Source organism: Triplophysa rosa, linkage group LG12 (assembly GCF_024868665.1).
Source record: "Triplophysa rosa linkage group LG12, Trosa_1v2, whole genome shotgun sequence".
Taxonomy (NCBI): domain Eukaryota; kingdom Metazoa; phylum Chordata; class Actinopteri; order Cypriniformes; family Nemacheilidae; genus Triplophysa; species Triplophysa rosa.
In genome coordinates, this window is record NC_079901.1 from 22,553,205 (window position 1) to 22,568,722 (window position 15,518).

Here is a 15,518-nt window from a genome sequence, read left to right on the forward strand (position 1 = left end):
ATATATAAATAAAAAATATTATATATTATATATATAATATGAAGAGTTTATTTGAACAAATAGATAACTTTGTTTTAAAAAAAATCTAAAATCTTGTTTTTTTATTGTGCATTTCAATTAGTATCAATCACAATTCAATCAATATCAATTAATCAAGTCAGTATTTGTATGAATTGACTAGATTTCAAAAATTCTGATTAGCCAAATATATATAAATTATACTCGGAGAATTCAAGAGAATTTATTGTAACTTCCATGAATTTCTGTTATTATGAATCCATTCTGCTGTATTTATTGTTTATATTATTTTCATGAATAGTATTTTTTTTACCAAATGTAAATAGATTGGAAGGTATACCATTTTTGTCTTTGTCCTGTGCATTGACTTGGTTTATTGATATGCACTATTACTACCGTCATGTGTGTCTTGCATCACGGCACCTCCATGCGCACACCGGCCACAGAGGATGCACTCTTTCTGTCAGACGTGAAGTTAAATCTCTTCATGCCGTTTCTCACGTGCTCTGTGTTTTTACTCTGCTGAGAAAGAATGAGACACCACCGGGCATCCCTGGAGACCCTAAACGACCTGCTTTTCTCCTCTGAGTGCTGGACTGACCGCTGTCTGACCACTGGCTAAAGCTTTATCTGTTGTGCAGGAGTCTGAACAGTTTCATGCACTGGATTCTGTGCCTTTCATATGGGCGCCGATCAGCGGCTATATTAAGGATTTGAATAAGGTCACCGCTGAATCTTTTCAGCCTCACCATCTGTGTCCCAGTAGCAAAAGGTAGGTGCTTATTTCGTTGCATGTCTGGGAATGTGCAAACTGTTGTAACTTTATGCATAAAGGATTTGTATGTATGTTCGTTTTTGTTGCATGCCACCTTTTGCTGACCTGATTTCGTTGCTCTGTTTTTTATTTTTATTTTCTGCGTGCTGTGTGGACGAAGAGCACGGAGGACAGAATGCCACATTGATAAATGTGTGTTTGCATGAGTGCAAGTTCGCATCCCCTGCATCTATGGCTGAAAATCCAGAAGACCCCCTGGCGCTATTGGAGATACTTGAGGTGTTGGGTGCCTGCCGTGGGAGCGTGTCCTACGCTGATATCTGCGTGTATCTAAGTGGACGCTTCAGTCTGCAACCCCTTCTAGAGTTACGGAGTCTCCTCTATTCCACCGCCTGTAGAGATCCCTGTTTCCCGGCCACCCTGTTCCGAGAGCGCCTGCACCCGCCCTGCAGCAACCGGCTCTCTGCGGCCGCAGATGTTGTGTCTCTGTTCAACCTCTTAATGCACACACGCGTGGCCCCTACATACACGAATGTTCAGTCTCTGACACCCTGTCAGGTCTGTGGGAAGGGATTCATGCGTTATGACTGGCCGGCCGCCTTGCCCGTCACAAGAGGAGGGACTGTCTCTGCGGACTGTAAATATGAGAACCTCCCTTGTGAGGCGTTCAGTCTTAACGCAGAGGCTTCCCGCATGCAGACCGCCTCTGAATTGCTTGCTTACCCTCACGCGTACGTCCACAACCAAGGCAGCATGCAGGATATTCATTCTGCAGATGCGTCCGGTGATGCGCTCAATCAGGAGGCAGGGAAGACGTCGTCGGCCAATCAGGAAGCCCATGTTGCTCGTTCCTGCTCTCAGAAGAGGAGTGCATTTAAAGAGGGCCACAAGTTGGTGCCACTTATCTCCGTGGAACACGTTGGCCAATCAGAGCAAAGCCCAAGAGAGGATGGTGAGGATGTGCATTATATTACTCAAAAGAACCCCTATCCAGACCCCGCAACGTATGCCAACTCGCAATCGCTGTGTCTGCGTGATCCGTCATACACCTATGCATCACAATCCTTTGATGCGTCAACACATTCGAACGCATCGGATGCACACGACGACGATGACGACGCTGACACTTCGAACCCGTACAGTCCTGATCAGATTCACTGGCATCAGAAAAAGCATGAGAGTTTGGATGAGCTACAAACATCTACCTACTTCGGGCCTTCGGTCTCCGTCGAAAAGCAGCAGACCCCAGCTCTACACGTCAAGAGCCACAGCTTGGACATCGATAGCAGAACTGCAGATGAAAGATCTGAACAAGAATCCTCCGGGTTGCAGAAGCCCAAATCGGAGCGGTCGGTGTTGGAAAAGTCTGGATTGAGAAAGCCAGGAGTTTTTCAATTGAGTTTCGACGGCTCAAGCCTCGACATTCCCGGCTTTGACCCTCGCATCATCAGCTCGGTTCGGGACACTTTCAAGCGCTTGAGCGGCATGAGTTTGGATGCCTGGTACGACTGGTCACCGACCGCAGAGGGCGTGGCTAACGTGGGCACCCAAACGGAACCTACGGACCGGCGTGCTTTGCGAAGCCTCATGCTTAGCGAACGGCTCTCCATTGACAACCCCGACATCGGTGAGGACGACATCAGCGCTATCTTCCGGTTCCTGGATGATATCAGCATGTGTGGCTCCATGGCGGTCCTGCCAGGGGAAGGGGGTGGAGGTGCCCAAGACGGGGGCGGAGCCGGGCTGCCGGAGAGGCGTGAACGTTTGGGAAAATTGCGGCGGTTGTTTCACTCTATGGAAGCACCTGAGGAGGGCGTGCGATGGGGCGTGGGTCGCCTGCTCCAACGGGTTGCAGAGCTGGAGCAACAGCTGGAGCCCATCGCAGAGCTACGGGAACAACTTAGTCTTGTGCTCTCCACGCTGGACCGACTTGAACAGCGCGAGCAGACCGTGTGCCCACACCCTCATCAAATACAGTACTTGCACCCCACACCGCAGACCAGTATACAGTCACAGGGATCTCCGAGGGTCAGCCTGGGGACGGAGGGGTCCAATGAGGCTGCGGCCAAGCGTAGACGTCTTTTTGTTCGCAGGGCGTCCAAAGCCCACACGGAAAGCAGCTCTTGCTCTGAAGCTCACAGAGAGTGGAGCATCAGCTTCACAAAAGAGCCGCACATACAGCCTTCCAAGGTAACCAAACTAGAGAATTTCAATGTTTTAAAAATAAATCGCTGTGATGAGAAACACCTGCTAGGAAAGAAATGTACAGTAAGGTCCAAAAGTCTGAGAACACATTGAAAAAAATTACATTAATCATAAAGTACGAGACATGAGATTTTTTAATTTTTTAATATTTTTAAAAAGTGAATGCCACAGACACCTGACAGACGATAGTAATGTAGGTGTCTTGTGAAATCACACCTGTCTCCGTGACAGCTGTAGACAGCATTGTAATACTCAAGGAATAGCCAATCAGAATGCCTGTCAATCATTTTGTAATGGCAGTATTTCGAAGCAAAAAGCAGAAGTTAGCAAACGGCTGAAGCACCAGTCAAATGTAAGCAAATTTGCGACATTGCCATGTTAACATCTTCAAAGAAAATGTCATCTTACTCTCCATTTGGCACACAAAAAGCTCTCTGAACCATTTTTCAATCATTCTGGGTTAACATCAAAGTTATGCATGAACTTGTGCAGTCCGTGCCGACTCCGAGTCAAACAAGTTGTCTCAATTAAATGAATGCAACATAGAAGTGTTTTTACCAGTGATCTCAGACATTTGGACCCGGCTTCATTTTGTATGAGTGTGGCTTTGGCTTTCAAAGTTTTGTTTTGGCTCCTCAGTCAGATCAGTTGAGTGTCGTCTATAAAAAGGAAGCCCCTGAATACCTCATGCCACCTGAAGCGCACAGCACCTCGCGGCGTACATCTCTCCAGAGCACCGCCCAGAGTTCCACTGACCGCCCCAAAGTCACCTGGAACCAATCAGACTTAACACCTTTGGACCTTCAGGTAACATCTCCTGTATCATTTTTGAGGAAAAACAATCTCTCTCTCTACTCTGGGTTCAACATCATACTCAACATTTCATATAATGTTGAATTAGATTGAGTTAAATAAATGATCTTTTGAGGATATTGACTTTACAAAACTTTTATAATGGTGCGATCCCTTCTATCATTACATTGATTGATTTTTTTTGTATTTCATTTTTAGATAAAATTGCAAACATAATTTCAATATCTTATCCACACTTACATTTATTATAATAAATTTGATATAGTTTTATGCATTTATATATTTATAATTCATACAGTTTATATAATGTATAAATTCATTACACACATACTGTACATTGATGGTGTCTCTGCCATTTCAAACAATAAGATAGCAACATTTAAAAACTTAAGAGTAAATATTTTGTGATTTTTAAGGTCCTACTTTGGTTTATAACCCTTTCGTTTTCTAATAATAAGCAGTTATTACTACCTTACTTCTTGACTGACTCTCAAATGATTCGTTCGGCGATTCATCTGTCTAATCCCTTCTTTCTGTCAGCCTACTCCGATCTGATTGGTCAGATGATCTAGTCTGCTGTTATTGGTCTACCGCGTATAGTGTCGCAAATGGAACGTAGGCTGGCATTACACGCAGTGACGCAAATCTATAACAAATCTGTAACTTTGTTATTCGTTCACATTCGGCTTTACAACTTGGCAGACTGCTAACAAAGTAATAGTTACTCTTTAAATTAAAAAAAGAATAACAGAATGTGCATTTATGCTGATAAATCACATGTAGCAACTTTTCTCATGTTTGTGCATATTTTGCAGGCCCCAGAGTCATTGGAGTTCTGGACAGATGAGATTTACACTCCGGCCTCGGACACGCTCCTGCGGCGTTCACATTCTTACACCCGCTGCAACAGAAACCAGGCGTACCGCATCGCCGCCCTCAGCATCACTGCCACTATCATCCTCATTCTCATCATCGTCATTCCAGTCAACACTGTGTAATGTAATTACAGTCACATGATATAAACACACTGCACAGCTTCATTTTTTAAAGGCCAAAACATAATCAGCGCATGCAAACCCTTCTAGCTACGCAAGGTTGACTGTTAAGCTCAATGCAACACAAGAATGTACATGTTTAAACCATGCGCGAGTCAGAACTTTCGTGTGTGTCTGCATACTTGCGTTAAGTGTGTTTTTAACCTAATACATGAAAATGGCACGTAAAATGTTAAGAATGTCAAGCATGATTTGTAAATCTCACAAGCATGGCGGATCGGCCCCACATGCTAAATAACATTTTGCTTTTCAAAACAAATTTACCAAAATTTCCATGGGCTTTTCCCTGTTTCCATGGTGTTTCCCTACATATATGTTTAGTAAGAATGTTGATGTTTTGAATTAAAGCAGATTCTAATTTACGATTCAAAGGCTGATTTGGCTGTTTGTGTTTGTTCCAGTAGCCTACGCTCTCTTTGTTGGGGAGTTCCCATTACGCTAATGTAATATTTTTGAAACCTGATATGGATCACGACTCGCTCACACAAAGGCATTTCTCTCGTTTACCCTTTACTCTCACTCCATTTAAATGCTAGGAAAATCCATCGACCTTGGCAAATTTACATGCACCCGCCTCTTTAATAATGCTCGGTGTACCTCTTGGCTATGAAGAAAATGCTGAGGTACGGTCGGGAAACACTATCTTTTTTGCTTTTCCTCCCCTACATTCTTTATAAATGACCTGCATTGGTGGTAGACCCACATCTACCGCGGCTGTAATAATGTGACAGCGTAATATTCGTACTGGTTTTCCTCACAAAAGCTTAAAAGAAAAGTAGCCTAAATGACCCTCCAGAGAGGCAGAATGGATGTACAGTATAGTGGTGGATCGATACGGCACACATTTTCAATTTGCTGAACAACAGCACTAAACTTTTAATGGGCTGTGATGGGACGGAGAGAGTGAGTGAGCATGGAATGGAGAGAAAGAAAAGGTTTGTCCTGTTTATTGAGCCTAAAAGATTCTGAGGCCTAGTTCTGTCTGCTGCAGATGATTTATGAGCATGGCGTCTGATTGGATACCACCTAGCAACCATCCACAAAACATCTTTGGAACTGCATAGCAACGCCCTTAGCAATGTGCTAACACCCAAAATTTTTTTACCAATTGCACGCAAGCCCCAGTGACATTTTCTTTATAGAAAACTTAATAGAAAACGGTTGTAAACACAATATCTTACTGTATATTGTCCCTGTCTTTCTATACAACGCAGTATTCTACTCCTGTATTTTTGGGCTTTCTTGAGTCTCTTCTTGTCTCAGGGTTTGTTCTTGACTAATCTGATAAGCAAATACTGAAAAACTGATTGTTGAACACTTTCCATATCAAATACTGCAATGTATAGACAATTTTCTAAGATGTGCTATTATCATTACTTAATTTGTATTGTAAGACTAACTATAAAAATGAACCTGTTGTGTAAAAATGAAACGATTGTTATTGAAACAAGTGTCCTGAGCACTTCTCCCATCTGCCATTGGCCAGATAAAAGTCCTGCCCCAAACTCACGCTATTGGTTGAGATGATGTTGCTATTGTATAAAAGACTGGTTGGAAAACATCAATGCAACGACACGTTTCCTGAAAACGGTGTGCAACGGGGTTTGAGATACGTTTTCTCTTGTTTGGTGGGTGTGTCAAGAATGTCAGCCCAATCAGCAGCAACATGTATATAACTCACGCGGTATTAAAGAGACAGCTTGCACAATGGGTCCAAGTAAAGTCGTTTACAGATGTGTGGGGTACGCAACAATTATAGTTATTAGACTATGTATTTTGCAGTATTAAATACCGATTTTATCAGTCTCCAAAAGTTCTTCAAGAAGAACACGAAGAATAGCCTTCTCAGCTGCCATAGTTGCAACTCTTGCATCATCAGAACAGGGTGTTCAACGCACCACCATTTCTGTTCTAAAAACGTTTCGTCAGGGCTGAACACAGCCCTAATCTCATGGAAATTCATATTTTTTTAAGAGGTATTAATTTCGTACATTGTGAAATGTACAAAAACGGATGATTACTAGAAAAAAACGCAATACTGTAGCCCCACCCCTAACGTCGCTGGCACGAAAGCAAATTGTTCTAAAATGTTTGAATGATATCATACGAATTCATACAAATTAGCCAAAACTCTAGCCACATTATAAAATAGTAACATTTTTGCCATGAGATTGTGTTGGGAAAACAGATTTTTTTGGTAGTCATATGCTGCGTCCCATTTTGCCTACTTGTACTATGGACTATGTACTGTTTTTGTAATGGAATGTGATGTTTACTGTATACTTACATTTGTTAATTTAGTGACGCATCAGTTATATAATTTATAGATGCACTAAACTCCGCCTACTCGCGGTGAGTTGTGGGTAATATTAGCCGTTAGAATGTGCATCGTTTTGCACTTCGAATTTCTACCGGAAGTAGTAGACCATCCGGGAATCTTTGGAATACTGTTTTTAACATACTACGATTTGGGACATACTGATTCTGCTGTCGAATACTATTTAGGACGGATATGCGGATTGGTACGCAGCAATAGTGTTTAAACTAATTGAGGTATTTAACCTATGAATGACTTTTATTTCAGTTAAATGGGGATAAAACTTTTTTCCGACAAAGTGATACGCTTCAGCTAGGCAATGTTAGAAAACATGTCCTTTAACGTGATTTTTCATATTTGCTTTTGAGTTCCTATGGCCACATCAGAATTGCATTTGCTGTAATTTTACACAGTTTTATATCAATTGTTTCTTGGTTGTATACATACTGTATAGGGATTCCTCTTTTTTTCCTTTGACACCTTTCAAAAATGAATGAATTAACAAATGTCTATGGGTCTTATATTGTCTTCATAAAGCTGATTATGGTTTATCGCTGTTTTCTGTGTCTTGTCATTCAACATTTAAAAAAGCCTGACAGGTAAGTAGTCAGATCATGACAATGATAATGGCTGTTTTTGATTTAAGTGTTTTTCTATAGAAAATGTCTGCACACAGTAGATTGCTGTGTATCCCATTGGAGTTTTAATATTTCAGAGCACAGCTCTTATAAACATTTATTATCTATTTATGATCTGTCAGTTCCGCTATTGACGCAAGAGCACTTAACCACACATTACACACACGCGCACACACTCTCTTAAGTCCAAATGAGACTTCCCTCTAATGTAGTTTAGCTAAAATCTCCACTTGCTTTTTCCTCTATACTCTGCACACAAGTGATTTCGCTTCACATCAGCCAATACTGGCAGGTTACAGCTGCCATATCGATGCTGTAAATTGTGTGTAATTAATTAGAGACTGTAATAAAATGTAATGTTGTTTCATATCAAATAATGTCATTTTAAAATATAGCACATAATGAGTCTCCCTGAAGGAATCGTGATTGTCCAAGTCTATAATTACATTTCTGCTCAATTGTTTGTGTGTTTGGGTGCATGTTTGCTAAACTCTGGCTGATGGTCATAAAGTATTTTTTTTTCTCAAATGCGACCTACACACAAAAAAGAATTGAGGATTCGTATATGTTTGAAGGTGTGTGTATTGGGACTACAGATAAAAGAATAAATTAATTTATTACTGCAGTCAAACAAACACAACTATTGTAGTTTTGACACCTCAGTCAGCATAAAGAATCGTGAGTTGGTCCTGAGTTTGCAAAGCATGAAATTAGGCAAGTTTCTGCAAAATGTGTATTTAAATAAAGTTAATAAAGTGCTTCACATAGAGATGATTTACCAAAATGTGGTATAAAAAATAAAAGTTAGTCAAATAGCATAACAAATCATTTAAAATCACGATGAAAACAAGACACATTAAAAGCAAAAAAAATGCATATTTAGACTGAAATAAAAAGCACACTTGTGTTGTTTCATAGTTTTTATGACTTGTTTTTTCGTTGCGTCTATTATAAAACTATCAATTTAAAAAAATGTATTTTGTAAAACACTCAAAACTACAGCGCAATTTTTAGTAAAAAGCGGAACTGTTGCCATGGAGACAACATAGTAACAACAAACCCTTGCGCGCTAGAGCTGCGCAGTAGACTGTCTCCATAGTAACCGTTCTTTCCTGCGGTATAAGCATTTAGTTTACATTTATTTGATCAATTTTATTCAAACTCTTGAGCTTGCTTTATCAACGCATCGAAATGGCTCATGTTCGGACCTACAATCCGCGCGTGCGTGTGGGGAACTGGAAAGAAGACGTGACTTTAGAAGAGGTTTGCTCGTAAACACAAGTATAAAACAGATCAATGAATTTGTGTATTGTACGTTATTTGTATATTGTGCAATTGCAGGAAACTTTAAAGGAGTTTATTCTTCAAAAAGAAAGAGGTGAACTCGCCGTGCAGAAAGTTTTGAGGCAAAACATCATGAAACCAGTAAGATAAAGTTTACCTAACGAAAAAGTAACTATAGCTGCTTGTTATTATATAAAATGAAGTCTAATAATATTACAATTATATTATTATACTAAAACAAATAGGCGTTTAGTGGGTAGAAGTACTATAGTTACCATATGAGGCAATGATACGTTTATGAATAAAACCTGGTAACCTTTACCAGGTTGTCTTTACCAACCTGGTAAAGACAATTTGAATTCTCTTTTTATTGCCAATAAAAAGTATTTTTTAAGAAGTGTGCTTAATATTTAATAAAAACATTTGTATACGTACTTTACGATTTTAGATTTTAGATGTCTTAATATGTTTTGGCATCAGTGTATGTGAGGCTGTTGACTTTTGAACTGATGTTGTTTAGGTCAGCTTATCGGTATCTCTGGATGGCTTTTTGAACTTTGGAGACACGGTCATTCTGATGAACTCTGGAGGTGGACTACATGACCCACGCAGGCCCTGTGTCCTCAGCATCATTGCCGACAGCAGTAATATTGGGTCGCATTCAGGGACAAATCCATCTCCCCGCCTTCGTGGGCCCCTTCAAGTCGGGGGAGCCCACAGTATGGACCCCTGCGTCAGAAACGCCTTTGTCATTACAAGGTAGAAACATACACATTTCAACTAAGACACTTAAGTACATAAATATGCTGACCTGTTTTATCACATGCTTATTTCAGCGTTGATGGGACCCCAGATGGAGAGGTGGTCAGATATGACCAAAACTTTGCACTTAGAACTACATCAGGCTTTGCCGGAGAGGTAAGCGAGCAAATTAAATGTGTATTTAGTTTATTGAATTGTCGGGCTTGGTCTTACTATGTGACCTGTATGACTCCATATAGCTATACCTTGCCAGTGACCACAGGACTTTTCTGAAGTGCGCTAAGAACTCTCGGCTACAGGAGCTGAGCTTGGTAGACAAAACTGATTTCCTTTGCTGGTGGAAAGTGATTTATTTGGACCCTCAAGAAAGGCTTGAAAACGAGGGCTATCCTGTCCAGGTATCACATACTGTCATCTTTTCATTCCCAAACTTCAAAGTTCATACGTATGCAATTTAATAATGCATGAATGCTGTTTTGCAGGTGAACAGGAAGGTTTTGATTTCCCATTGTAAAACCAATCAATGTTTGGCTGCGCTCAGCAATCACATCCTTTGGTAATGTATATTACAAAATTGTAAATCAATACCCCAATTACTCAGTTTAAGTGAGGAAGCTACAGGTATATATCATTGATCCTCCAAATACAAATATTATCATACTCCAAATTCAATTAGGCGTTAAAAAGATATTTTGCATCCTTTTGTTTAAATACGTTCATTTCTGAATGTACTGGGTGTATATATTTATTTATGTGGCTTGTGTTTGTGTTTACAGGACTCCGTTTGGTAAAGAGTATGAACTCACTGCTCACACATTCTTGGACTCCCATAAGGCTGAGCAGGACAATAATCATTGGCTGTTTGTCACGGCTAATCCTACCAATCAAAATCAAAGTCTTCTGCAACCACAACAAGATGATGTCATGACAGATGAGCTGAGACAAGAACCAGAGCCAGTGGAGGACATACAAGTAAACGAGCAGTTCAAAAGAGATGTAAAACAGAATAACTGGACCTAAAAGATGTAACAAAAAAACTTTATATATTACAAAATATAATGTTCACCGATCTGTATTTTACAAAGATAATTTTTACATCAGCAGTTGACTGAATGAACATTGCATACAGTAAAGCATCAAAAACCAGGCAGCATTTATTCATTACTCACTGCTGCCGCCTGCTGTTAAGTGTTTCAGCATTGCAATCATGTTTACATCAAACAAAACAGATCATTTAAACATTCAATATGTTTGTTAAAAATCAGAAACTGGGTCAGGTTGGGTGGGTTTTTGAGATTTTCACTGTTGGTTTTTTCTGCCTTTTTTTCTCTGGTTTCTTGTTTTAGTGTTTTTTTTCTTTGCCTTCGAACGTTTTCCTTTCTTGTTGTCTTGTACCTATGGAGAACAAACAATCATTTGCACTCTCAATCATCTCTTGTATAATGTGCAATGACCCCAAAAGGTAACAAAATGTCAAACCAAATTGGATTTATTAAAACAGATAGCATAAGTGCAGTTATCAAGCAATACACTTTTTTTTCACTGGGGTGAGAAAAAATGATATCCTATCAAAACCTAAAGCAACCAAACTATAAATTTAGTGTTTAAAATCAAGACACAGCATATCTGGCCACCTTCTGCCGGTCGAATGTTAGTAGAATTTATTTAAAGTATGAATGCACTTGTTTAAACCTGAGGGGAACTGACTTTATACTTCCACCAAAAATCACCTCAGCCTACACAAGTTATTACGAAAAATGGTTTTAAAAGTTAAAATTATTTCTTGCATCATTTGTTTGCAGTTGACATTTCGATTTTTGATGTGATGATGTTGTCTTTTAAAATGTCTGAATACTTTTTGGGGTCACTGTAATTCATCCCTCACGCATTTTACATGAATGTTAATGAAATGCAACATTGCATGAATAATTTCAGGAAAATTTAATTTTATATCTCAAAAAAATCAAGAGACAGTGAGTAAACGAGCATTTTTTAATATAAAGAGAACCACAGGTTGTAAAATGTAGGCTATGGCACCATCCAGGCATGCAGCTTATAACAGTCATGTGTGAAGTGATCATACATAAATAAATACTGATAATAAATAAATTCATAATTAAGTTAAGAGGATGTAGGAATCAGATGATGGAACAGAAACATAAATAAATGTCAGTGGATTACGTTTTTCCATGGCGTCCACTCGCTCCACTGAGAGAGAAGCAGCGGGTCTCTGCATCGCACCCTCAATTTTGTGATGACCCCTTGAATTTCTACCTTTGACCCCTCCCATTCATGAGTCTTGAACTGAAGGTGATGGATGGAAGTGCATATCAGAAAGGATTAATACTTCATGCCATTCAAACTCTAATGGGGTTTCCTGGACAGGGATTACCTTAAACTAGGACTAGACTTTATAGGATATTTAAGAAGTCATACTTTACAAAAAAAACATTACTGGTGTGCATCTTGAGACAAAACCATAGCACTGATATATTTTAAGATGCCAGTGCAAGTTGTTTTCGATCCAGACACCGCTTACATTTAAATTAGTCTGGGACTAAGCCCTTTCCAGGAAACCGCCCCATAAAGTGTATATTTTATAGTAGAAATTTAAAATATCTACATTAATTTATCTTACCTTCCCATTGTCACGTATCTCGTACTCAGTCTGATGCTTCAGAGGAAAGAAACTATGAGGCTGCGGCCATGTGGAAGGAGGCGTCACCACCACCTCAACCTTTTCCTTGTTTTTTCTTTGTAAACATTTGGTAATGTTTGGACCAGCAGGTTTGACTAACAAAAGCAAATAAAAGTGTGATCAATCATGAGGACACCCTTCTAAAATGAGTTCATCACTTAAATCATTTGAATTGATTATTGATAATAAATGTGGAGTTTTACATTTATAATCACTCATCCCTGTCTAATGGTTTCTATTACAAATGTCTTTTTGAACATTAGGTGTTTGCCTAAACCATCACAAAATTCCTTTATGTATTGTGTTTTGATTGAATGGTGCTACTCTGGTTCTCAGGCAACACATGCAGAGAGACCATTATAGTTTCCATTAAAACCAATACAATTCCCATTATAACCATTAAGTTCGTTAAGTTTTCTAACTTTAAAAACTTTAAAACTCACTGATGATGTCATTATATTTGTGTAATGTGCCCAGTTTAAACCACATGCTCACCAATGTCTCGAAGGTAGACGCTGTAGTCGGTTTTAATATAGCAGCATGAGGAAACAGCCTCCCCCGTTATCCGCAGGCGCTCAGACTCTTCAGAAAAGGAATTTGTGGTATGTGGAACATGAAATACCCCATCCACAGATGGTGACACCCAGCTGCCATGGTCACTGCGTCAATACATCATGCTCAGGTGAGTCAGGGTGTGTGGGTATGTCTGTACTGTATATGTCTGTATATCTCATACCGTGTATTACGAAGTCTGAATGCTGTATAATCATCTAAGGTCCACGAGCATTTGAGGCTGTGTGCGCAGGAAAAGGTTTCGGCTGTGCAATTTAAGTTCAAATCTATAAAAATGAGACAAAACCACATCTCAGCCTATTAATAAATTCATTAGACCATAAATATGTTCTTATGAAGTCACTTGACGCAGGGCTGACGTTAATGCGTAATGTATTCATGTAATATTGCCTAATGGTTAACTTGTAACCACTGTCAGACTGGCACATCGTCCATGACGCTGCATTTACAGTATCGATCAACATTCTTGGTGCTAGAAATTCCTGTCAAATTCCTAATCCTAAACAATTCCAGATACAAACAAGGCTCTTTATCCAAAAACATGTTCCTACCTGATGCTTCTTTGGACTTGTCCAGTAGGAGATAGATGTAGTCTTCTAAACCTTCATCACTCCAGCAGGTGTAATTCCCAGTTTGGTCTTCTTGCAGGTCATACACGATCAGTTTGGTTCCGTTGGGTTTTTCATACTCTGAATCCACGTCCACTGTTCCGTGTGCTTCTTCTCGCTTCCACGTGACACTGTTCTTATTCGTTTTACAATCAAGAATAATGGTGGTGTGTTTCTCGCCAAAGCGAACTTTAAAGAGAAAATATATACAAAAAGTGAATTTAAGAAGATTCGTCGATGTGTGGATGCCAGAATTTCTAATCTGTTTTTTTTGGGAGTCATATTATAAAGTAACTGTAGCCTACTCTAAATTGAACATTCCTTTGGGAACATGATGAATTGTAATTAAATACCATAGCCTAAATAAAATAAATATAGGCTATAATGTAGCTTTTCGTTTTGATTGGATTTAAATCTTTTGTGGATTGGGTAATTATTAACATGCAATTAAAATGAGCTTAATATTAAAGCAATAGAAGGAAATTGCCCATAATAGGCCTAAGTAAAAAATCGTGCGTGTGCGTGTCGTCAATATTCTTACATTTCTCAGGGAAAACATTAAGCGCTGATATTATTATTAACAAACTCAGGAGTAAGATGAACCTCACCAGCAACCCCATCTGGAAAAAGAATATTTAGACTTGTTATTAATCAAATTAATTACTATTTAAAGTGTCACATAGGCCTACATGTAAACACAAATTCCAATGTAGAAATTACTATAGCAATATTAAGGAGATACGTTCATTTAGCATGAAATAATACGAATAGTTTGTTCTTTGTAATTATGTTTAATGGTTGAAATAGTTATTTAAGTTATTAACAGGACAGCACATAAATATAGGAGCTTCTCATTTCTAACCCTCTTCTTATTGATATATTTATTGTCTTTTTTCACGTCTCTTCTTATTCATGTCGAAATAAGCGTATATATAGGCCTATCCACATTTTTATATTGTGATTAAAATGATATAATATATATATATATATATATATATATATATAGGTTTCAGTGAATGCCGTCGCTTTCATTAGTGAATACATAATTTTGTTGCGCAGTTTACTCTGAGAAATAGTAATGCATCTCTTACCTTAACTGTTTTTGCTGTGGTGTGCGTCAAACTAAGCGCAGAAACCAGGAGCGCTTGTTGAGATCTCACGATGTCTCTCGGGTTCTTGGGGTGCGTGTTCTTTTATTCCCACTTGTGAACACCCACTCACTCTGTGGGCGAAAGTCTGTAAATTCTAGAAAGAGTTCCCCTCGCGAGACCATGAATGAAGTGTTAAAATTACCATTAAATAGGCATGTGGTCACTGTGTCATCACTCCTATTTTCGACCTCTTTAAATCAAATTAAAAGGACTAAAAAATAACAAAGACGCAGCTATAAACCCAGCTAGAATAATTTGCATCTGTGTAGGCTACTTCATAATAAACCAACAAACAACCTGTGTGTTATGTTCTTAGGTACTGCGCTATACTATATTACACTCATGTCCTAGTAAAGAGAAGTGCAGAGTGCTCCCCAGTTGAAATTATTTTTATTCTGCGGAGAGTTTTTTTTATGTCTGCATTCTGTCAAGTGCTTGAGAAGAGATTACAAGGAAGTTTGAAGAGTTTAGAAGATATTTTTACCAGAGCGGAACAGTGAAAGTAAAGATTTGAGAGAGTAATTTAGTGCATCTCTGTGATTGTGTCATTAGACCTCATTCATTCTATAGATTTGTAAGAGATAGTGGAAGTGCCAGTGGTTGCACTATATAGATTTGGAT

General features: G+C 39.1%; 3 protein-coding genes across 3 annotated transcripts; 2 read left to right on the forward strand and 1 right to left on the reverse strand.

Moving 5' to 3' along the window:
* Positions 1 to 234: 234 nt before the first annotated feature.
* si:dkey-88e18.8 (major intrinsically disordered Notch2-binding receptor 1) lies at positions 235 to 7,693 on the forward strand. Its single transcript, XM_057347276.1, has 4 exons — positions 235 to 790; positions 954 to 2,983; positions 3,638 to 3,805; positions 4,627 to 7,693. Exons 2-4 carry the CDS (start codon positions 1,025 to 1,027, stop codon positions 4,807 to 4,809), a joined length of 2,310 nt encoding a protein of 769 aa, XP_057203259.1. The 5' UTR covers positions 235 to 790; positions 954 to 1,024; the 3' UTR covers positions 4,810 to 7,693.
* Positions 7,694 to 8,992: 1,299 nt separating this feature from the next.
* cfap161 (cilia and flagella associated protein 161) lies at positions 8,993 to 10,891 on the forward strand. The gene is made up of 7 exons (XM_057348448.1): positions 8,993 to 9,084; positions 9,163 to 9,246; positions 9,626 to 9,864; positions 9,942 to 10,023; positions 10,107 to 10,265; positions 10,350 to 10,423; positions 10,644 to 10,891. Exons 1-7 carry the CDS (start codon positions 9,013 to 9,015, stop codon positions 10,885 to 10,887), a joined length of 954 nt encoding a protein of 317 aa, XP_057204431.1. The 5' UTR covers positions 8,993 to 9,012; the 3' UTR covers positions 10,888 to 10,891.
* Positions 10,892 to 11,150: 259 nt separating this feature from the next.
* On the reverse strand, positions 11,151 to 14,844 carry il12b2 (interleukin 12B 2). Its single transcript, XM_057348447.1, has 8 exons — positions 14,838 to 14,844; positions 14,288 to 14,366; positions 13,690 to 13,935; positions 13,302 to 13,404; positions 13,061 to 13,224; positions 12,506 to 12,660; positions 12,049 to 12,171; positions 11,151 to 11,262 (listed from the first exon to the last, which is right to left on the reverse strand). Exons 2-8 carry the CDS (start codon positions 14,364 to 14,366, stop codon positions 11,167 to 11,169), a joined length of 966 nt encoding a protein of 321 aa, XP_057204430.1. The 5' UTR covers positions 14,838 to 14,844; the 3' UTR covers positions 11,151 to 11,166.
* Between the last annotated feature and the right edge of the window lie 674 nt (positions 14,845 to 15,518).

Excerpts from the sequence above, each read along its gene's own strand:
- si:dkey-88e18.8 (XM_057347276.1), top strand. The coding sequence starts at position 1,025 with ATGGCTGAAAATCCAGAAGACCCCCTGGCGCTATTGGAGATACTTGAG. Across the intron at positions 2,984-3,637 it reads CGCACATACAGCCTTCCAAG|TCAGATCAGTTGAGTGTCGT; the intron begins GTAACCAAACTA and ends TTGGCTCCTCAG. Across the intron at positions 3,806-4,626 it reads TAACACCTTTGGACCTTCAG|GCCCCAGAGTCATTGGAGTT; the intron begins GTAACATCTCCT and ends CATATTTTGCAG.
- cfap161 (XM_057348448.1), top strand. The coding sequence starts at position 9,013 with ATGGCTCATGTTCGGACCTACAATCCGCGCGTGCGTGTGGGGAACTGG. Across the intron at positions 9,247-9,625 it reads GGCAAAACATCATGAAACCA|GTCAGCTTATCGGTATCTCT; the intron begins GTAAGATAAAGT and ends GATGTTGTTTAG. Across the intron at positions 10,266-10,349 it reads ACGAGGGCTATCCTGTCCAG|GTGAACAGGAAGGTTTTGAT; the intron begins GTATCACATACT and ends GCTGTTTTGCAG.
- il12b2 (XM_057348447.1), bottom strand. The coding sequence starts at position 14,366 with ATGGGGTTGCTGGTGAGGTTCATCTTACTCCTGAGTTTGTTAATAATA. Across the intron at positions 13,936-14,287 it reads TAATGTTTTCCCTGAGAAAT|TTCGCTTTGGCGAGAAACAC; the intron begins GTAAGAATATTG and ends TTCTCTTTAAAG. Across the intron at positions 13,225-13,301 it reads TTCAGACTTCGTAATACACG|TGACCATGGCAGCTGGGTGT; the intron begins GTATGAGATATA and ends GTATTGACGCAG.